At 54.3% G+C, this 22,282-nt stretch overlaps 1 protein-coding gene across 4 annotated transcripts in view; it reads right to left on the bottom strand.

The window, feature by feature from the left end:
• The window catches only part of CDK18 (cyclin dependent kinase 18), a 29,496-nt gene that overhangs the window by 6,152 nt on the left and 1,062 nt on the right, over window positions 1-22,282 (bottom strand). For 2 of the 4 annotated variants that reach the window (XM_035280686.3, XM_035280685.3), the window contains exons 2-8: window positions 3,835-3,985; window positions 3,505-3,647; window positions 2,436-2,561; window positions 1,648-1,704; window positions 768-882; window positions 488-582; window positions 114-176 (exon numbers count right to left, since the gene is read on the bottom strand). In XM_035280686.3, coding sequence (XP_035136577.2) covers window positions 114-176; window positions 488-582; window positions 768-882; window positions 1,648-1,704; window positions 2,436-2,561; window positions 3,505-3,647; window positions 3,835-3,964 — 729 coding nt within the window. In that variant the 5' untranslated portion in view covers window positions 3,965-3,985. Of the gene's footprint in view, window positions 1-113; window positions 177-487; window positions 583-767; window positions 883-1,647; window positions 1,705-2,435; window positions 2,562-3,504; window positions 3,648-3,834; window positions 3,986-15,289; window positions 15,389-22,282 lie in introns of those variants that run through there. The other 2 variants (XM_035280684.3, XM_078357005.1) reach the window with 2 other exon arrangements.

The following is a 22,282-nucleotide window of genomic DNA, read 5'->3' as shown; positions in this document are numbered from 1 at the left end:
TGTGGGAAGGTCTGAGCCGCCTCACCGGAGCTCTGGTGGTGAGAGTGGGTCCCCGTGCCGGGCTTCTGGACAGGTGGCTGCTAAGATGGGGTACCCTGCCCGGGAAGCCTCACCTTGACGTTGTGCATGCTCATGAGGTTCCCGCAGTGGTCCAGATACTGCTTCAGGTCACTGTCCTGGAACACAGAGCCTGGCTCAGTCCTGCCCCCTGCTGACTTCTGCCCAGAAGCCCAGACACAAGCTGAGGAGAGGAAGCCCTGCCCTGGGAAGGGCCCATGCCCACTAGTGGGACAGGTCCCTGACTCCAGCCACCCAGAAGCCTGAGTGCTTGGCCCACTCATGCATGGGAGCATCTGAGAACCTGATTCCAGAACAAGGCCTGGGCTGCCCGCATCCCGCCTCTCCCACTCCCTCAGCCTCCCACTCCCCTACCCACGCCCTGTTTCCACCACAAGAGGAGAGACTGCAGCCCCAGCCCGACTCTCACCAGGTACTCAAACACCAGGGTGAGGGACCGATCTGTGTGAATGAGGTCGTGCAGGGTCACGATATTGGCGTGCTTCAGGTTCTTCAGCAAAGACACTGTGGGGAGACAGGCCCGCCTGGGTCCCAAGGACTCTCTGTCCCCATAACTTCTCTTTTTGGCGTCAGCTTCAGGAGTCCCACCCCAGCAATGACCCTCCACCTCCAGTTCCCACCAGGGCACAGGCTGGCGAACCCCTCCTCCAGAAGCCTCGGGGGTAGCATAGGACCCTAGGACACTGTACCCTCTCGAATGGCAGTGCAGGGCGCTCCCTCCTCATGCTCCAGCCGGATCTCCTTCAGGGCCACGAGGTTCTCCGTCAGCTTGCTGCGGCCTTTGAAGACTGTGGCATAGGTGCCCTGGGATAGAGGGCCGCAGCGGCCCCAGGCATGTTCAGGTGCTGCTGGCCTCGGTCCAGTGCTCCCCGACTGGGAAGTGTCCCTAATGACTTCCCAGTCAGAGATAATCACTCCTTCCTCTAAGTCCCAGCATGCCGTGTCACCCTCTACGGTAACACCGGGTTTTCTCTTCCTTATACCACGCTGTTTTCACAGATCCCCTCTTTGGGCTTCTGGAGGGAGAGGGCTGTGTGTTCCCCCTCTCTGTAAACCTTCACCCACCCCAGGCCTCTGCACAGTGACAACAGAAATAGCTAAGTGACACAGCACTTCTTATGTGCCAGGCATCGTCTGTGTGCCGTACACAAGCTGATTACAGTGACCTCCCTCATCCTCACGGTAACGCTGTGCGGTAGGAGAGTTACTATCTCATTGAACAGAGGAAGAAACTGAGGCACACAGAGAGGTCATGTAACTCACTGAAGTTCACAGAGCTAGTAAATGGTGGAGCTAGGATTAGAACCCAGGCAAGAACGACTGGCAGGGAAAAAAAAAGACTGGATTCTGCCCAGCTCCATGGCTACTCTGTCCTCACACCCTCCTTCAGGATCTGAGCCCACTTCAACTCCCGCCAAAGGCTGGGCCAGAGTACACCTCCAAGGCTGTGCACCTCGACGGGGCAGGGGCCATGAGAGGGCCAATCGGAGAGGGCCGACCGGGGAGGCCTGCCCCTCCTCCAAGCCATCCTGCCTGACTATTCAGAGAAGGCCAAACCCAGCATCTTACCTCTCCCAGTTTGTCCAGTTTCACGTAGGTTTCCAGTTTCCCAAAGCCAATGTCTGACTGAGAGGGAGAGACATAGAATGCCGTAAGCTTGAAGGCTTTGGCAGCCCCACAGACATGACACCTCCCCAAACTCCAGTCTCTGGGAGGGAAGGGATGAAACTCCATGGTGGAAGGAGCTCCTTTTCCCTTTATCCTGTGACAAAGGACAGAACTTGTGGAAGTGTGAGCTTCTTCCCAGGACAGCCAAGAGCGTAGAGTCCAGAGCTGTGGCACCTGGGATGGTCGCACACCTTGGCCACCTGTGTCTCTGACCGAGACCACGAGCTCCTCCAGAGCAGATCCTGCCTTTTCCCCCATTGTACCTTGAGTGTGCAGTTCAGCACCCACCTCCCTGACCGTGTCTCTCATCAGCACACTTCTCGCTCAGGCGTATCCAACCCTTAACAAGACGGCCTAGAGTCTGTGTTTTGTAAAATATCCCAAACAGCTCTGATAGGCAGCTAGGACTAGAAGGCACACGCCAGCTGGCCTATTGATCTTAACCACGTGGAGACCATGGGGCCCAGTGTGGGTGGGCTTAGAGCCCCATTCCAGCCCACGTGGGACCCATCTAGAAAATGAATGTTGATTAGGAGGACAATCTAGTTGAACGCACTCATGCCAGCAGGTGGCACCAGAGGCCCAGGAATCTTTCTGGAAACCCCATATAGGCTTCAGCTGGGACTGATATGCAATGGTAGGGAGCAGGGAGTCCCACCCTCGTGTCCTCTTACCCTCTTGGGACTCACCAGAGAAGCCCGGCGGGACATGCGGCTGAGCGGTTTGGGCAGATCTGGACTTTCCATCTGTAGCTTCTGTAAGAACTCCTGGGGCAGGCGGATATCCATGGGCAGAGAGAGCCTCTTGCTGACATCCTGCAGTGACAGGGGACCACTGTTGGCTCCAGGGCAGCTAGGGCTGTGGGCCCCAGACTCTCACTCTGGACCTAGCTTTCCCTGCAGAGCAACCATTGAGAGCCCAGTCACAGGCTGTGACCCCAGGCTCACAGCTGCTCCACGTGTGTGCTCAAGACATACTCGTGAGCACCTGGGGCTGCTGTGCTGACATAGGCAGGTCACTTGCCGCCTCTCTGGCTCACAGTATTGCCATCTGTGCCACATAAATCTCATACCCTTACAGGCACTGATTCTGTATGTGTATTATTTTTTTTTTTCGAGACAGATTTTCACTCTTGTCACCCAGGCTATAGTGCAGTGGCGCAATCTTGGCTCACTGCCACCTCTGCCTCCAAGGTTCAAGGGATTCTCCTGCCTCACCCTCTTGAATAGTTGGGATTCCAGGCATACGCCACCACACCTGGCTAATTTTTGTATTTTTAGCAGAGACGGAGTTTCACCATGTTGACCAAGATGGTCTCGAACTCCTGACCTCAGGTGATTCACCCGCTTCAGCCTCCCAAAGTGCTAAGATTACAGGCGTGAGCCACTGCACCTAGCCTTTTTAAAAATATATATATACCTGGACACATGCATACAACAAACACTCAACAAACACTCAAGTTGTCTAGCCCTTGCTGAATTCAACATCAAACAACAAACACTCAAGTTGTCTAGCCCTTGCTGAATTCAAGAACGTTCTAAGCACTTGGCATAGATTAACCCACCTAATCCATGATGACCATTTTAAAGACAAGGAGACAATGGTGCACAGAGGTTGAGTAACTTGCTCAAAGTCACAGAGCTAATGAATGGCAGAGCTGGAATTTGAACCCACAAAGCCTGGCTGCAAGGCAGCTGCCCTCCTATGGACACTCCTGCCCATGCCACCTTCCCAGGTCAGAGCTCCGGAAGCACTCACCTCCATGGAGAAGCGGCGCTGGTTCTGCCGCTGCTGGAACCGCATGCCAGGGGACAGCTGCCCTGGCTCCTCCCCGCTGTCTGCTGGGGAGAAGGGGCTGCACTCCTGCGGGGAGTCTCTGCCAAGAGGACCGAGCTGCAGGTCTGAGGGGACAGGCATCAGCTCCCCTCCCTGCCTCTCTGCCCTGAGGGGGAGGAGGGTAGCCCCCCACCCCCAGTCCTGTGCTCCTCCCCGAAGGCCGGTGGGGAAGGGCCGGGCAGGGAGGGGAGGGAGGTGCCTGGGAAACGTCTGAATGTGGGAGAGGTGCTGGGGTGGGCCCAGACCTCTCACCCTCATTCCTCCGGTTTTGGAGCTGGTTGAATTGCTCCGTGAATTCAGCCAAGGATTCTTCGATGGTCTCGGTGCGGGGCACTGACAGGGAGAAACGGCGCTTAAAGTTCTTCATCTTGTTCATGATCATGAGGGAGCAGGCAGCCGGGCCCTGAGATGGGAGGTGTGAGAAGAACAGGTGAGAAGAACAAGACCACCAGCCCGGGTCTCCACCCACTGGGAATTCAGCTGTCTTCCCATCATGCTCTGCCACCCTGTGTGCCACTACCACCAGGAACCAGGGTTGTGTTTTCTCAAAAGTTTGACCCCCTACACCCAGAGAGTAGGTGCTCACCCTCTTCTTCCCAGTCACCCTCTTCCTCCTAGTGACTCCCAGCACTGCCCACCCCTCACCCCTGAGTGCGGTTCTCTATGGACCACCTAGTCCAGCAAAGTACTGGTCATAATAGCGGGCATGATGTACATAGAGGATCCTGAAGGCCCCTAGACCTGAGCCCTTAGCTGCTGGAGGTCTACAGAGTTCTGGGGGAAGGGCTGGGGTGGCAGGGAGGGCACCAGAACCAGTCAGTCCCTGGGACAGCAGAAATTTACTAACTTGTTTGCCAGAGCTTGAGTGTATCCACAGCCAGTAAATCTTACTGACCAAGGCCCATAAAGTGAGCCTCAGCTTGGCCAACACCCTTGGGACATGATAGGGTCCAAACCTCATTTGACCTTCAATACTGACACCTGACGATGGTCCCTGCTCTGGTATGCCCTGGGAGGCAAGGGAGGAGGGAAGGGAAGAATGTATCAGAGCTGCCCAGCTGCACCTCCTCTCCAGCTGAAATATGGGAGGTCAGGAGCAGGGGAAGGTTTCAGGGGAAACACGGAAGCTTGCCAGAATTAGAGTTAAGCCCTAGGGAGGGTGAGGCCTGAGCCCTGTTGGGATCTTCCCATGCCAGAGCCATCAAAGCAGGCAGGGTATCTTCTACCAAGAACACCATGGAGGAGCGGCGTGAGCCGCTCTGCCCATCCCCACGCCCCAGCCCCCAGCTGTGAAAGCTTTCCTCCTTGGGCTCCCTAGCCCCTCGTGCCTGTGAACTTGAGGATGCCCAGCTGGCCACCCGATGACCCCATGCAGCTGCTTCTTCCTGCAGACCCTCCCTTCTCCCTCCAGCTCTGAAAACCCAGAGCAGTGCTGTCCCACCTCCCCTCCATGGTTTCTTACATGCTTAATGCAGCCCCCTCTCATTCTGCTCTGCACACACTGCCCTTGAGGGTTCACAAAGGCTCCCACCCATGCTGGCAAGAAGGCACCAGAGGGATAGCCCTGTAATGGGCCACTCTGCACCCGCTCCCAGCTGCTACCCATGCCCCAGGCACAGCCCACTCCTGGAAGCAGCCCCGCCACCGGCCAGCACCTAGTTGCCAAGGTGACCAGGCCCTTCCCGAATCCTCCTGGTTTAAGGAATTATGGTTCAGTAACATGTTGGCTTTGCTTAATGATCACATCCTTCTGTCCTCAGCCAGCCTGGAAAGGGTCCTCTGTCTGGCAGCACATGCTCCTGGCTGCCCCCAAACACAGCTCAGTGGTGGCCCTCCAGCCGCCCTGATCCCTGTGGCTAAGTGTGAATAGGCTCTCCATTCCTTCAGTGGGCTGGCACCGCTCAAGGGGGAGGCCTCAGGTCTGCACTGCTAGGCAGGCCCATCTCTGTCAGTGGGCCCTGGTCTCAGTTCCACTCAACAAACTGGCCGGGCTTGGTGGCTCATGCCTATAATCCCAGCACTTTGGGAGGCCAAGGTGGATGGATCACCTGAGGTCAGGAGTTTGAGACCAGCCTAGCCAATATGGTGAAACCCCATCTCTACTAAAAATACAAAAAAATTAGCCAGGTGTGGTGATGCACACCTGTAATCCCAATTACTTGAGAGGCTGAGGCAGGAAAGTCACTTGAAGCCTGGAGGCGGAGGTTGCACTGAGCGGAGATTGTGCCATTGCACTCCAGCCTGGGTGACAGAGGTGGAGATTGTGCCATTGAACTCCAGCCTGGGTGACAGAGGTGGAGATTGTGCCATTGCACTCCAGCCTGGGTGACAGAGGTGGAGATTGTGCCATTGCACTCCAGCCTGGGTGACAGAGGTGGAGATTGTGCCATTGCACTCCAGCCTGGGTGACAGAGGTGGAGATTGTGCCATTGCACTCCAGCCTGGGTGACAGAGGTGGAGATTGTGCCATTGCACTCCAGCCTGGGTGACAGAGGTGGAGATTGTGCCATTGCACTCCAGCCTGGGTGACAGAGCAAGACTCAGTCTCAAAAAACAAACAAACAGATAAAAGCTGAGCACCTACGATGCACCGGCATTGTGCCAGGCATGAGGGCTTCAGAGGCAAGTAAAAGGTGGTCTCTGTTCTCAAGGAACTCAGGGGCTGGTGATGCCTCCTTTGATGAGAAGGTAACTGGCAGCGTTTCCTCTTCGGTTTCCTTGGCAGAGCCCACCAGCCTTGGACGTTCCTGACTCTCCATGCCAAAACTCCTTCCTGCCAGCCATCCTCAGCCACTCCCCATGGAGGAGGGCTGTGCAATGTCTCAGGCTTGCGGTCTGCAGGACTCTCACAGACAGGAGACTTCCGGAGGGCAGCCACCCTGCCTCACACTTGTGTATAGCATCCAGGCCAGAGAGATCTAATCTGGAGGCTTCATGATGGTGGCAGGAGGTATGGGTCCCAGTGACAGGAGGACCCAGACATGCCTACCTGGTGACTCCCACTTCCCAGCAAGATAGGAGAGTGGAGATGGCCCCTTGTACCGATCAATTATTTTCTTTTCTTCTTTATTTTTGACACTGTTGCCCTGTTGCCCAGGCTGGAGTGCAGTGGTGCGATCTTGGCTCACTGCAACTTCTACCTCCTTTGCTCAAGCAATTCTTGTGCCTCAGCCTCAAGTAGCTGGGACTACAGGCCCGAACTACCACACCAGCTAATTTTTGTGTTTTCAGTAGAGACAGGGTTTTGCCACATTGGCGAGGCTGGTCTCCAACTCCTGACCTCAACTGATCCGCTCACCTCGGCTTCCCAAAGTGCTGGGATTACAGGCCTGAGCCACCGTACTCAGCCAATTATTTTCAAAGATAGGTGAACATTAGAATCACCAGGGAGCATTGTAAAAAAATTCAGATTCCTAGGTCTCTCACCCTGAGATTCTGGAACTGAGGTTCTGAGGATGGTGCCTGGGAAAATGCATTTGTAAATATCTCCAATGATGTACATCTGGAGCCGTGACCAGGAAACATCTGAGGTCCAGGTAAGGGACAATATCTGCCCAGGCTTCCAGACTACCCTCCCGTGCTGAGGCGGGGGATCCTCAGAGCAGGGGAGGGAAGCAGGAGGCCCCCCACAGGACGGGGAATCTCCCTTGCTGGGAGCTGGCGCACCTACACTGCAGGAACTGATGTCCCTGTGCTTCCTCATGGTTGTTCTCTGGGGGTGGGAGAGGCAGGAGCTTGGCTCCCTGAGGTCTGACCTCCGCCAGAAGGGAGACCAGCCACACCTCTTTCTAAAAACAGGGCTTCCCAATAAAACCGTCCTGCAGTCTGGGATTTATGGGATGGTATGTTGGGTTTGTGGCTCAGGAATCTACCAGTAGCCGCCATAAATCTCACACCGTTGCTCTTACTTATAGGGCTGGTGGGGGGAGCTCATTAAAGGCCTCTGGAAAGGAGGCCCCCACTTTCTGCAAGACAAAGGAGATCCAACCCTGAGTCATACCTGCTCTCCCCACGGTTTAGTGAGGAGCAAGGAGCCACCAGCCTGTGCCTGGGATGGGGTGGACAGTGGGGCAGGGAGCTGGAGGGAGGGTGAGGCCAGGGGCAGCACACTGGAGCAGGAATATGGGGCCAGGCAGGGCAGGCGACCAGGACCAGCTATTCATCCTCCTCAGGAGAGGCGCTCGAGAGGAAGTGGCTGCCATAGTAGCAAGAGGGATGGAGGTCAGATATAGGATGGACTTCCTGATGGTAACAGGGGAGCAGGCGGTGGGGGTGGTGACCACAGTAGAGTGGATGTCTCTCTCTGCTGGGGACAGTCGGGGCATTGAACCCGGCAGGGTCTTGGGTGTGACAGGGCAGACTAGGCAGTGAATAGTCTGTTGTTTCCTAGGTCAAGACACAAGATGCCTCTGTCATTTTTCCCTTGGGAGAGTCAGCTCCTCTGATTTGGGGGTTGAGGGGGAAGGGAGACAGGAAAAAGGCCTGTCACCTTAGTGCTGTCTGCCCCTCACCCCCAAGTGGGGACAGAAGGGCTCAGTACGACCCAGCCTGAGGCCAGCCCAGGGCCAGGCACAGCACAGCCTTTGTCCCCAGGCCAAGGAGCCATCTGGGGCTGTCCCCGTGCAACTGGTGCCAGGGGAAGAGGGCGATGGTCATCCAGGGATGCTGGCCCAGCAGTGGGAGCTGGGGGAAGTTGAAGGCACAGAGTCCCACTGAGGAGTTGCAGGGTGGGCAGGCAGACCCCCGGCAGTCTCCCCTCCCACCTCCCTGCCCAGGTAAGTCATAAAGCTCTCAATTTGCTTCAGTCACTTCCTCCCAGGCACATACCAGCCAGCCCAGAACTTCCTGTTGGTGCCAGAGCCACGGGTGGCACAGAAGGAGGAAGGAGGAGCCAGGCTGGGAGGAAACCCAGCACTTGCCAGAGGCCACTGTGTGCGCAGTGAGCAGGGCTGGCCTCCCAGAATGTCAGCAGGGAAGATGCTCACACACCCTCCATCCCCATCCCTAGCCCACTGAAGATGCTGAGCCTCCAAGAGGGGAAATGACATGCTCAAAATCGCACAGCCGTTTCCTGTTGTTGCCAAGTGCACAAACGTGGACCATATTCCTCCTTTCTTCTCCTACCTGGAGCCCTCCCAACCCTTGACACGTCCCTGTGGCCTCGGCTTGATGTGCTATTTTCTCCTCCAGGTCTCCTCCACTCCTACTCTGAATTGAACGCCAAAGAAACCCAGTTTCAAACTCTGATGCTACCACTAGCAGGCTGTGAAATCACGATGAAGTTTTAAAACCCCTCTCTCACGCTTGGCTCCAGTCATTCATTTATTCATTCATTCAACAATTACTGAACACCTGCTGCATGCCAGGCACTGTTGCAGACCCTGAGAATCCACAGGTGAATGAAACAGACATGAATATCTGCCCTAATACATTCTAACAGGGATGGGGGGGTGCAGATAATAAACGGAATGAATACACAGGATGATGGATGGTGACAAGTGCAATGATGGGGATTCATGCAGGAAAGAGGGATGGTGTGGGAGGGGCAGTTGCAAGTTTAAGCAGGGTGGTCAGGAAGCCCTCCCCGCGGAGCAGGTGACATCTCAGGAGAAATCCAGAGCAGGTGTAAGGTGAGGGGCCAGGCATGCAGGGTCTGGGGGAAGCAGGTCAGCAAGGGAACAGCAGGGACAAAGGTCCTGAGGCAGAATGAGGCTGGTTTGCTGCAGGATGATGGTGTGGCTGAGGAGGAGGCTGGATGGAAGTGCAGAGCAGCTGTGTTGGGCTTGGAGGGGTAAGGAGGGTTTGAGCAGATGCGTGACATGATTGCACTGAGGCTTTGACATGCCGCTGTGTTGAGAACAGACAAGGAGAGCAAGGGGAAAGCAGGGAGCCTGGGCAGGAGGCTGCTGCCAAGGCTCAGGGGAGAGAGCTCAGTGGTGGCTGGGACTAGCATGGGGCAGTGGAGGTGGTGAGAAGTGGCTGGATTCAGGCTATATTTTGAAGGTGGAGCCAAAGAGCTTTGCAGATGGATTGTATGTTGTGGGTGAGAAGAGTCAAGGCTGACTGTAGGGTTTTGGCCAAGCCGCCAGAGTGGTGGGATGAACAGTCGCTGGATGTCACAAGGCATTCTGGGAGTAGCAGTTTCAGTGGGAAGACCAGGAATTGGATGTTGGGCAGGTGACATCTTCAATGTCCAGTGGTATCTGGGTGGACATGCTGGGGGAACCAACACACAGCACTGGCACAGAGAAGATGCCCAGCAAAAGCTGGCTCTCCTCTCTCAAGCCCCTGCCCAGACAAAAAGAGGCCTCATATACATTCCATCAAACATCCCTTCAGACTTCCTTATCACAAGGTGCTTTGAGATCCCAGGATGGAAGAGGGCCAGGAGACAGGGAACAGGATCATCTCTTGGCAGATGTGAGGGGGGTAGGGCCAGGGAGGCAGGGTCCCCCTTACTTAGACAGCTGCAGGGCCACACAGGGTGGGGCCCACGTAAGGCAGGGAACCCCAGCTCCTGGCAGACAAGTTCCATCTTCTATCTTGGAAGGAAAGAAAGCTCCACAGCACAGACCAGGCCAGCCCCAGGGCCCCAGTGCCCAGAGAGGGCAGATTCCCAGCCCACTGATTGCTGGGACCACCTGTGCCAGGCCCCAGACCTAACACCTGCCCTAAGGCTGGGACCCCTGAGAGACCCTGACCTGGAGACCTTGGTGGAGAAGGAAGTTAGCAGAGCATCCCAGGGATCTGGGAAGCAGCCTCCACCTCCTGGAAGTTCTGGCTGTAGACTGGAGGACGGAAAAGTCAGCTTCACTTCTTAAGCTCCTGGGGCCAGGCCTAGAGTTTCCTCTCAGCAAACCTCTTCCATACACCTCTTTGCCTTCCTCTTGAACAAAGCCATGGTTCTCCAGCCTGCATCCAAAGGCCCTTTAAAATCTGGGGCCCCTTCCTCTCTAGCTTTACCCCTCTCTGTTGCCGCCTGAATGCTGTCCAAGTCTCTGGAGCCTTGTACAGCATGCAGGGGCAATGCTGAGGCTGTCCCCGTGCAACTGGTGCCAGGGGAAAAGGGCAACGGGCATCCAGGGATGCTGGCCTGGCAGTGGGGGGTGGGGGAATTTGAAGGAGCTGAGTCCCACTGAGGAGCTGCAGGGTGGGCAGGCAGACGCCCTGCAGCCTCCCCTCCTACCTCCCTGCCCAGGTAGGTCATAAGGCTCTCAGCCGCCCCAGCCACTTCCTCCCAGGCATATAGCAGCCGGCCAGAACTTCCTACTGGGGCTCCCCAACATTGATTGCACATGCTTCCCAACCCCCACTCAATGCCCCAGGACCACCAGGTGCCCCTCCTTCAATGGGGCGTGACTTTTCACCTGTCTCCCTCACCTGGAACATGTTGGTCCCTATGCCTGGTGCTGGTGGCATAGAGCAGGCACATGTCTGCTTACAGGCATATGTGAGCACCTGTTGTGTTCCAGGCACATGGTAGATGCATCCCCAAGTCCCTCTTTTGTTTGGCTTTTCTTTTCAATCTTGGTCTCTGTGGGCCCAGGGATGGGGCAGGGGTTGGAGGGTATAACTTGTGGCTGCCTACTTTCTGAAGCCCAGAGGATCTGCCCCTCAGTCACAAAGGCTGACCGCCAGCCAGGATCCCTACGACACCCTGTCTCCCACTCCCTGCCCCCACCTCAGTCACTCAGCCACTTGGGGCCTTGGGTGAATTTCAAAGAACTAGAGGTCATGGCTGACAAAGTTTGCAGATGTCATGAGCTAGGACCTCCGAGATATTCCCTCCCAGGGAGAACGGAGCCTGCAGGGAGCCTGCAGATACCATCTCTTCCTTCATCCTCCAGACCCTGTTCTGTACAGCTGGAGGCCTTAGTCGCCAGGAACCTGTGACAAACCTCAGGGGAAGCCAGTCACCCCTTAGCTGCCCGGAGCTGCAGCGGCCTTCGGAGGCAGCAGAAGCCTTGGGGCCTCTTCACAACCTCGCCCTGCCCCAGCCTGGATGAGAGAGGCTGCAGGCCTGGCACCTTCGGGGTGGCCAGAAATGAGGACAGCCAGGCCTGCAGTCACTGCCAATGAACAGATGCTCTGGATGGTTCCAGAGCTCCAAGAGCATTCCCACAGCCTCTGTTTGGAATGCAGGAAGTAGGCGTGGAAGGCCTTCCAGGAGCAATTTGGGCAAACCTGTTGGATGTCTGCTCAGGAGGCAAAGTGGGGCTCAGGGTCACCCCTGCTCCAAAGCAATGCACCATTGTCTCCTAGCATCTCAGTCCAAACAGAAACGTCCTGCAGTGAGGAACACACAGCGCCCAGCCCTGCTCTCCAAAACTCTCTGCAGTTTGGTGTTGTGGAAGAAACCCCACTTAGTAGCTGTGACCTGGGAAGATATTCCATGCCTCAGTTTCCTTGCTGCTAACTGAGGATAATACCTGGCCTCCAATCCAACTGCCATCAGCCTCCTAGACAACTTTCTCAGCTGCTTTCTGATTATGTCACTTGCCCATTTAAAATCCTTCAAAGCAGCCAGGCATGGGGACTCATGCCTGTAATCCCAGCACTTTGGGAGGCCGAGGCAGGTGGATCACTTGAGGTCAGGGGTTCAAGACCAGCCTGGCCAATATGGTGAAACCCTGTCTCTACTAAAAATACAAAAATCAGCTGGGCATGGTAGCACCCAGCTATTCGGGAGGCTGAGGTAGGAGAATTGCTTGAACCTGGAAGGTACAGGTTGCAGTGAGCCGAGATCACGCCATTGCACTCCAGCCTGGGAGTCATAGCAAGACTCCATCTCAAAAAAGAAAGAAAAAGGAAAAAAATCATCCTTCAAAGCTAACACTGCCTTCAGGAAAAAGTCCAAACTCCAGAGCCTGGCACACCAGGCCTTTTGTATCTGGACCCCTGTCTTCTTGAGTCTCAGCACTCACCCTTCCCCAGAGGGTCTGGTTTTATCAAATGGACTTGGCATTCCTAGAGCAAACTGCACTCACATCCCATGGCTTTGCAGTCATTTGGCCTGGGATGCCCTTCCTCAATTTTCCCCTCGGTAAAACCACTCCCAAACTCAACTCACGGGTCACTTCCCCTGGGAGGCTGCGCATGACCACACCTCGTTCCTCTAGGTAGAATGAAATGCTTCCTCCTTGTCCCTTCCACAGCAGCCAGCACACACTCATCCCTAGACTGTGAGATGCTTCAGGACAAGAACGGGGCCTTAACAGTTTTGTTTCCCTGGTACCTTACACGGAGTAAGGAGCCCACCAGGTACTCAGCATTTGTGGAATGAATGAGCAAGTGACTGAATGAGGCCATCAAGCCACTGTATCATAATGACTTATTTAAGCCTCTTTCCTCTACAGACATATAAACATCAGACCCCTCAAGGACAAAGACCGTAAAGACCTTCAGTCCTGTCTCTGGGTTTCTCTCCGTGATCAACTTTGGCAACAGAACAGCAGGGACCATTGAGCCTGGCACCCCTGGGGACTTCTAAGTCTCATGAGGAGGGAGGGGATGGGAAGGATTTCCCAGCATCTTTAAACCATATTCCTATGTCACTTTTAAGATCCAGGACACATTGCCACGTGCAATACATGTTGGTGCCTTTTTTTCTAGTTTCAGGCAGGCCAGGGGCCTGTTTCCAGAGGCTTCTTCTCATTAGGCCAGCTCTTGTCCTAGGCAGGACTTGAGCGTGACTGGGGTAGGCCTGGCCCTGTCCTCTTTCTGTGCACATTAGAACAAGCCTAGACTGTCCAGTCCCCCAGTCTCACATTCCCCAGGGCATGCTTTCTCCTCTGCTCTCTTGGGTCTCAGATTCGTACCCAAGCATGTGGGCTGGGCGCTAACGGGAAACCAACAACGTGCTACTCATCCTGCCATGGGGACCTCTGCGTCTCCTCTAGCCTTAAACTCAGCCAGGTGAGGGTCCCTCTTCTGTGCTTCTACATCATTCTGACGTCCCCAGGCGGGACTCTTGGCTCCCTGTCCTATAACTGTTTACTTGTCATTTCCCTAGTCTGCCTGTGAGCTTTTTAAGGGCAAGCACTGTGATGTGACTTGCCATTGCACCCCCAGAGCCTGACCCAAGGCCTAAGACAGAGTGAGCCCTCAAATGACTAGCAAATGATATATAAAAGCTGGACTCTGGGCCTCAGCTGAAACCTGACCCTCCTCCTCTAGTCAGCATATGGCCCGATGGCAGTGGGAGATGGGCTGGGGCAGTGGCAGCAGTGTCTTGTCCAGCAGTGACTCCCCCAGTGAGGTCTGTGGAGGTCTTTGGGCTGGAGGCACCATCCTACAGTGAGGGGTGGACCGGAAGAGAAAAACCCAAATGAGAGGTTCCTCCTACAGCATACATTGAGCTAGGGCCTCCAGGGCTGTGGGAGGGCTTGGCAGGCATCTGCGGCCCTCTTCCTGGCTCCACCACTCAGGGAAGATTCAAAGAGCCTTGCAGGGCAGGCACACTACTCAGGCTCAGATATTGGCCTTGACCCCTACAGTTGACCCTTCCTGACCCCTCATGACCTCCCGTCTAGCCCCTCTGTGTGGCTCCATGTCAGTCCTACTAATATCCATTCTGCTGCCCTTTAGCTTCCTGAAGCTCAAGGAAGAGAGGTGTGTATTGCATCTTCGGGTATTTTCCTTTGACCCTTTTTGAGGGCCCAGCTAAAGCCAGTCTGCACTCTCTGAGAAGGCTCAGTTTGGCCAAGTGATCAGATGGGACAAGGTGCCCTTCTGTCAGCTCTGGTCCTGGGCATACAGAACATCCCAGACCAGAGACCAGAGACCAGAGCAAGGGGCAAGGGGCAGGCGCGACCTCCATCTCCCACATCCTCCTGCCTCCAGTGAAGGTCCGCCTTAACTCTCCCAGCCAGAGAAGGCCCTCTCTGCGTCTTTTAGCAATCCTCTTTAAAGACCCTCAAGAAAAGTCCTTCCCCAGCCGCCCCGTGTTTCTGAGATCCCACACTCTAGAGCCTTTCCTTAGGTCTTCCTTAAATCCCAGAGGAAACAGCTTCCATCTGTTTCCTTCCACTTGCTCTGGCACAGAAACTGATACCCACCATCTTTTACACAATAAATCGGAGAAGAAATGAAGCGTGTCAAGTTCCCCCACCCAGCAGCCCTGTCTCAGCCTGATATCCCGTGTCCAGCTCTCTTGATGGCCTGTCATGGGACCTCCAGTCCTGTCTCTGGGTTTCTCTCCATGCCCAATTTTGGCAACAGAACGGCAGGGGCCTTTGAGCCTGGCATCCCTGGGGACCTCTCAGTCTCATGAGGAGGGAGGGGACGGGGAGGATTTCCCAGCATCTCTAAACCATATTCCTATTTATACTCCACCCCACCAGGCTGGCCCACACCGCCCAGTGCCCACATTCTGACAGGAACCTCTGGCCGATCATCTCTGACCTTCCTCGTTCCAATCTGAGAGACGGGCTTAAAAGAGCGGCTTCGTGTCACCACCAAGAACTCCAATGGGATTCTCTGACCAGCTCCCAGCTTCTGGTACTTGGATTGTCCCGCCCCTCCCGCCTCACACTCAGAATGGCCTCCCTCCTGCCAGGATGGGCCCAGGAGGCCTCCTTGGCCTGTATGGCCTCCCCCAGGGAGCCTCTAAACATCTTGTAGTTGTTCAACTGTTCTCTAAATGTCCCTTATCAGTGTTACTCACTCACCAGGACTCAGCCCCCTCAAAATCACTCACTCATCGTACCTGCTCCACGCCAGGCACGGTCCTGGGCCCTGGGTCTCTGATTCCACTCCCTTGGCCTCCTGGGTCTCTTCCTACTTCTTCTTCCCTCCTGGGTCTGGTAGACTCACTTCCTCTACCTGTCCCTTGAATGTCAACACTCCCACAATTCCCTCTTTGGCCCTTTGCTCTTCCCCTCTGGGCATGCTTCCTGGGTGACCTCATTCCCTCCCGAAGGGGAAACCACCACCCATGTGCTGATGACTCCAGATCTGTAGCCCTGGCTCCACCAAGTCCCTGAGCTCTAGGTGCTTGAGTTCAGCTGCCTGCTGGGCACCCTGCCTGGGTGTCCCCTAAAGGGTTCAGTTTGAGGTGTGTGTGTGTGTGTGTGTGTGTATTTTTTAAGTATTTTGGAGATGGTGTCTCTCCCTGTCACCCACACTGGAGTGCAGTGGCGCTATCTTGGCTTTCCGCAACCTCTGCCTTCTGGGTTCAAGCAATTCTCCTACCTCAGCCTCCTGAGTAGCTGGGACTACAGGCGCACGACACCACACCTGGCTAATTTTTTATATTATAATAGAGACAGGGTTTCACTATGTTGCCCAGGCTGGTCTTGAACTCCTGAGCTCAGGCAATTCGCTCACCTCCGGCTCCTAAAATGCTAGGATTACAGGTGTGAGCCACCCCACCCACCTGAGATGTGTTTTTAAGTGAAGAGGGCAGATGGGTACAGTTTGTAAAAAGCTGTATGTCACCCAGCGCAGTGGCTCACGCCTGTAATCCCAACACTTTGGGAGGCCAAGGCGGAAGGATCACAAGACCAGGAGATCAAGACCATCCTGACTAACATGGTGAAACCCCATCTCTACTAAAAATACAAAAAATTAGCCGGGTGTGGTGGCACGCACCTGTAGTCCCAGCTACTCAGAAGGCTGAGGCAGGAGAATTGCTTGAACCCAGGAGGTGGAGTTGCAGTGAATCGAGATTGCAACACTGCACTCCAGCCTGGGCGACAGAACGAGACTCCGTCTAAAAAAAAAAACCTGTACATATGCAGGATATACATATGTGCCACAGGCATGCACATATAAACACAGCATACTGTGAGATAACCCAGAAGGCAATAAGTCAAAACACCAAGAGTAGTTATCCCTAGGTGGTAGAATTATGGGTGATTTCAATGTCTTTTTACTTATCTGCATCTTTTAATATTTCCATAATGAACATTTATTGCTTACATAAGAAGAAAAGAGCAACACTTCTTTTTAAATGAAAAGAAAGTACTTTTAGATTGAGATCCTGGAACGGTTTAGTGCAAGGCCTGGAGAGAACTCTGATTGTCTTGAGCAGGGGTCAGCGAGCTTTTTCCGTAAGAGGCCAGACAGCCACTATTTTAGGCTTTGCGGGCCATCTCTTCTGTTGCAACTCTGCAACTCTGCCTTTGTAGCACAAAAGCACCCACGGGCAAGATGTAAATGAATGAGTTTGGCCTCACACCAGTAAAACTTTACTATGAACACTAATATTCTAATTTTATAAATATTTAAGGGTCACAACACGTTATTTTCTTCTTTTGACTTTTTGCCGACCACTTAAAAATGTAAAAACCATTCTTAGCTCATGGGCCATACAAAAACAAGCAGCACTTGGCCGAGAGCCATGGTTTGCTAACCCCTGGCCTGGCCTTGAGCACCTAAGGCCTATGTAGTGTTTGAATCCAGCATCCATTTCTTTGCCAGGTACTTGTTCTCCTCCTAATTGACAGGGGTGAAGCCTTTGGGGATTTCCTTGCCCATCTGAGCATGGCAGGGACCACATACCCAGACATCAGCTGAGGGAAGCCCCTGGCTCTGAAGTTTGGAGGAAGAGAAAGCTGAGCCCCTCCTGAGGCACCAGCACACGTCTTGCCTTGTTAGCAGGACTGGCAAAAGTCAGAGCCTCGACCAGCAGCCTCAGAGAGGGCTTTGGAAATCTCCTGGTCTACACCCTCATGTTTTAGCCAAAGAATGCAAGACTCAGAAAGGTGAGCGATCTGCCTGAGGCCACTGAGGGTGACAGGGCAGAGCTGGGACTAGACTTCTGACTGTGCAGGGTTGGAAGGGACTGCATGGGCACTCCCTTTATTGGGCACCACAGCAAAGGAAGTTGCAGCCTACCCAAGGGCCACCTTCCTTGGGGAAGGAGCCATGTCATGTTTGGCACCCACACAGAATGTGGCACCCAGCCCAGCCACTGCAGGGGATTATGCCAGCTGGGCTCCATGGCAGGATCAGGGAGGGTCTCTGTGACCCCTTTCCTGGCCTTATCCCACGCTGCAGGCAGAGTTGGGAGCTGGCACTGCTTCTGTCTAGAGTGATGCCCTCCAGCAAAACACCTACCGCCCACCTGCTTCCAGGCAGTGGGTGCTGCCAGGATGTGGGACGGACGGACAGCCTTGTCCCCTCTGGGCTGGTCACGCTGGGCTCTTCACTGAGAAGAGAAGAATGTCTGTTTCCTAAGGAGACTCCCCAAGCAGAAAAGGGCAGGCTTCTTTAGGGAAGCAAGGTGTGAGACTCAGATGGGAAGGGAAATCCTGGAAGGCCTTCTGGAGCTCTGTCTTCCCTCCATAATGATAAGATGGAGAACAGTGTTCAGAGTGAGGGAGGGTATAAAAAAATTTTTTTTTTTTTTTTTTCTGAGACGGAGTCTCATTCTGTTGCCCAGGCTGGAGTGTAATGGTACAATCTCAGTTCACTGCAACCTCTGCCTCCTGGGTTCAAGCAATTCTCCTGCCTCGGCCCCTGGAGTAGCTGGGATTACAGGTGCCTGCCACCACGCCTGGCTAATTTTTGTATTTTTTGTAGAGACTGGGTTTCACCATGTTGGCCAGGCTGTCTCAAACTCCTGACCTCAGGTGATCCGCCCACCTGGGACTTCCAAAGTGTGGGGCCTCCATGCCTGGCCTGAAACATTTTAAGAATAAAGTTCTCTTCCCAATTTGGGGCCCGAGCCCTAATGTTTGCAGGGACCCAGACTTCAGAAAAAATATTAAGTGGGGTCAAAGGCACTGAGAACTACCAAATATAGCCCATTAACTCTGCTACCGCCCCTCAGTAACGACATCAGGTAAGGAAAGAGCTACTGGGTGGACATTATCTCACTGGAGTCCTCTCAAGCACATGAGATAATAATATTATCCTCCCATTTTATAAATGAGGAACCTGAAACCTGGGTGAACAAATGAGTTAACCTAAGGCGACCTGTTACTGAGTGGAGGAGGCAGGATTTGAACTAACCCCAAAGTCTGCAAAGTGCCTCCACCCCTGGCAGGCAGGAGACATACACTCAACACATAAATAATCATGAGTGCAGCGGCCAGCCATTATTGGGTCATTTTGTCTACCCCCACCCTGTCATCTCTAGGGAAGACTTTTATTTAATGGTATGGGGTAGGGAGGCTCACAGGCTAGGATCATTATCAAGAAAGAGGATCTCACCATTGTCTTTTCAAAAATTCTGGCCCATGTCTCCCAGAGAAGGGTGTCTGGTCTCACCAGGGTTACTCACGCTGTCAGGGAACTTCGCTTCAAGACCCCTTTCTTTTTCCCCCACCCAGGTAGTGTTGAGACCTTGGCTCACTGCAACCTCCACCTCCAGGGTTCAAGCGACCCTCCTACCTCAGCCTCCCAAGTAGCTGGGATTACAGGCACACACCACCATGCCCAGCTGATTTTGTATTTTTAGTAGAGATGGTTTTAGTTTTATCACGTTGGCCAGGCTGTTTTCCAACTCCTGGCCTCAAGTGATCCACCTACCTTGGCCTCCCAAAGTGCTAGGATTACAGATATGAGCCACCATGCCCAGCCCAAGACCGTTTTCAACTTTTTTTTTTTTTTTTTTGCAGGAGACAAGTTCTCATTCTGTTGGCCAGGCTGGAGTGCAGTAACACAACCATGGATCACTACAGCCTCAACCTCCTAGGCTCACATGGTCCTCCCCTCTCAGTCTCCCCAGTAGCTGGGACTATAGGCACATGCCACCACACCTGGCTAATTTTTGTATTTTTTTGTAGAGATGGGGTCTTGCCATGTTGCCCAGTCTGGTTTTGAACTCCTGTGCTCAAGCAATTTGCCCACCTCCCTTTTCAGTTTAAAACCAAACCTCACACTTGCCTCACTACCCCTCCTCCTCTGCAGATGTAGCTGTGGAGATTCTAGGAGCAGATGGGTTCTCTCTGACAGGAGGTCTGGCGGAGATGCACCCACGGCTTTCCCTCTTCCAGACTTGCCACTGAACCACTGGCCAGCTCCAGCCAGGCTCAGCTACCAGCTCTGCAGTGATCCTGGGTCCCAGATCCTTGGCCTGAGCTGTGGTGAGCCCAGCCTGTGTGTGGGTGTGCATGCACGTGTGTGTGTGTAAGCAGCTGTGGGAGCCAGGACAAGATTAACCTTGGTCTGCTCCTACCCACTGGATATGGGGAAGTGCCCACTCAGCAGGGAATGCCTGGAGGGCAAAGGTGAAAAGTCCAGGAAAGGAGACAGAGGGGTTATGGTGGGACATGTGGCCAAGGAAGAGAAATGTGACTTCTTCCCAAAGGTGGGCTAATCAGGTGGGCCTGGAACCAGGCCAGCCACTCACTCTGGACAACAGAGCAGAACATAAGTACCAGGGGAGGGTCCTCCTACCCCAGGGAAAAAAGGCGCTGCCAGAGGCCCCTCAGAGCAGAAGGCTGCTGCCTCTCCAGCTCCAGCCTGACTCACTCATACCTGCTAAAAGGTAGGACCCCCACAGCACAGATTCCTGGCCCCCTTAGGCCAGGCACAGTGGCTCACGCTTATAATCCCAGCACTTTGAGAGGCCGAAGTGGGCAGATCACGAGGTCAGGAGTTCGAGACCAGCCTGACCAACATGGTGAAACCCCATCTCTACTAAAAATACAAAAATCAGTTGGGCACCTGTAATCCCAGCTACTCAGGAGGCTGAGGCAGGAGAATTGCTCGAAACCAGGAGGCGGAGGTTGCAGTGAGCAGAGATTGTGCCATTGCACTCCAGCCTGGGCAACAGTGCAAGACTTCGTTTCAAAAAAAAAAAACCATTCCTGGCTCCTCCTGGAAGATTTCCATCTAACCCATCCCTCTACCACCACCACTATTCTCGTACACAGAGCCCTCCTCCTTAACCTGGAAAAGCAGTAAAGATTCTGTCTAACTAAGGGCTTGGCTTGATGGGGCTGGTAAAATCTACCTTGGTCTCTAGATCAGCCATGGTGCAATCGCTAGGAAATTTCCTTTCCAAACAAGCACCGCCAGCCACGACAGCTAACAGTTATTTGGTCTCTGCTGCATACCAGGCACTGTGCATTCTTTCATTTAAATCTTATAACAGCCCTCTCTATTATGATCCTCATTTTACAGATGAGGGAGCTGATGCTAAGAGAAGCTCGCGAGTGTGCTGGTGAGAGGAAGTCACATAGCTACCAAATGCTGGAGCTGGATTCCACCAAGGCCAGAGGTTTGCCCTCCCCTTTAGGTCTCTAGCTCAGTTAGAGAAGAAAAGAAGGAATCAGAGGACAGGTAGATGGAGATGCCGGACAAAAGTCCCAACAGGGTGATCCCAGGAAGTAGAGGCTTGGTTAGGGTAGGCACTGGGGAGAGTCAAGCCAGACTCTGCCTTACAGTGTGGGATGCATTCCCAAGTGTAGGAAGGTCCAGGCAGGCAGAGGACAGAGTCCGAGTCTGAGTCTGTAGTGGAAGCAAATGCAGCCTGAAAGGCATCTCCATCTCCTCTAGACTCGAGCAGGGGTTTGCAGGACAGGCAGCCTGATCCCATGAGATCTCAGACCAAGAACCTATTTGCTCCTCAGATCTGGTGCCCTCTCTTCTGTGCCTCATGGAGGAGCCTGGCTCTGCTTGCTGCAGGACAGACAGATGGGAGCCTCAACACCACCCCATTCTTCCTCCTCCTGAGGACCAATGCAGACCAGAGAACCCCAAAGTGGGGTGGAACATCCCCATAATGGGGCAGGGGTTGAGAGCAGGAGCTCGGGGTCAGAAGGAAGTGGGCTGGATCCCACTTCTGTGTGACCTTGGGAAAGTTGATCTCAGAGGCTCTGTTTCTTCACCTGTAGAATGGGCATAACAATACCCTACTTCATAAAGTTGTGACACACTGCTTGGCACATAGTACATATTCAACAAATGGTGCCCACTAAGGCATTTCGAAATGGGATATAACTTATGAAGTGTACTCTGCCTCTGGGACTCCCAGTAAGTTTGGAAAGAACTGGCAAATGTGGAGAGCTTCTTCCATTCTGGCAGGGTATGGGGGGAGTCCTGGGGACCCAGTGGGGAGAGTCCTGGGAACCTAATGGTCAGGTTCACCCCAGATGAAGGGTAGGGGAGGTCAGCCCCACAGGCTCCTCAGCTGCACAGGAGGTGGCTGGGACAGGGTAACCCGAGACAGCAGCTTTCCTGTGGCAAGGTGACCGTCTCTCTGGAACGCCTTCAGGATGCAAACCCAGACCTGGAGCCACTGACCCTCAGCACCATTTTCACAGGCCCCTCCCAAGGCCAGGCTAAAGGCAGGGGACCTCTGAGGACGTGCCAGTCCACCAGGCACTCCAGGCATCCTCTCAGGCCAGTGTCCAGGATTGTGCTGCGTGCCCATGCCTGGGTGGGGAATGCCACGCGAACATGCCGAAGCTCACCGGGTGCTGACACAGGAGGGGCAAGCGGTGTGAGTGAGTCACAGGGCCCAGGCCACAGTTAGGGAACTGCGGAGGACTGGGCTGGGGGTGGGGAGGAAGGGGAGACAGCAGCAGGCAGCACAGAAGAGGTTCCAGGGAGTGGCCCTCCCACCCCACAGCGTCAGTTCTCCCACTCCGACTGCCGGGAGGTGCCCAGAGAAAAGGAAGAGAGGCCGCTGGTGCCTAGGAGGGTGCTGACCCTGCCGCACAGAAAACCCCTCACTGTCTCTGCAGCTAACTCCCTCCCAGCACAAGGTGGGCAGACACCTCCAGGGAATCCCCGCCCACCCCAC

This window comes from Callithrix jacchus, chromosome 19 (genome assembly GCF_049354715.1).
Source record: "Callithrix jacchus isolate 240 chromosome 19, calJac240_pri, whole genome shotgun sequence".
Lineage (NCBI taxonomy): Eukaryota > Metazoa > Chordata > Mammalia > Primates > Cebidae > Callithrix > Callithrix jacchus.
This window is presented reverse-complemented; position numbering and strand designations above follow the sequence as displayed.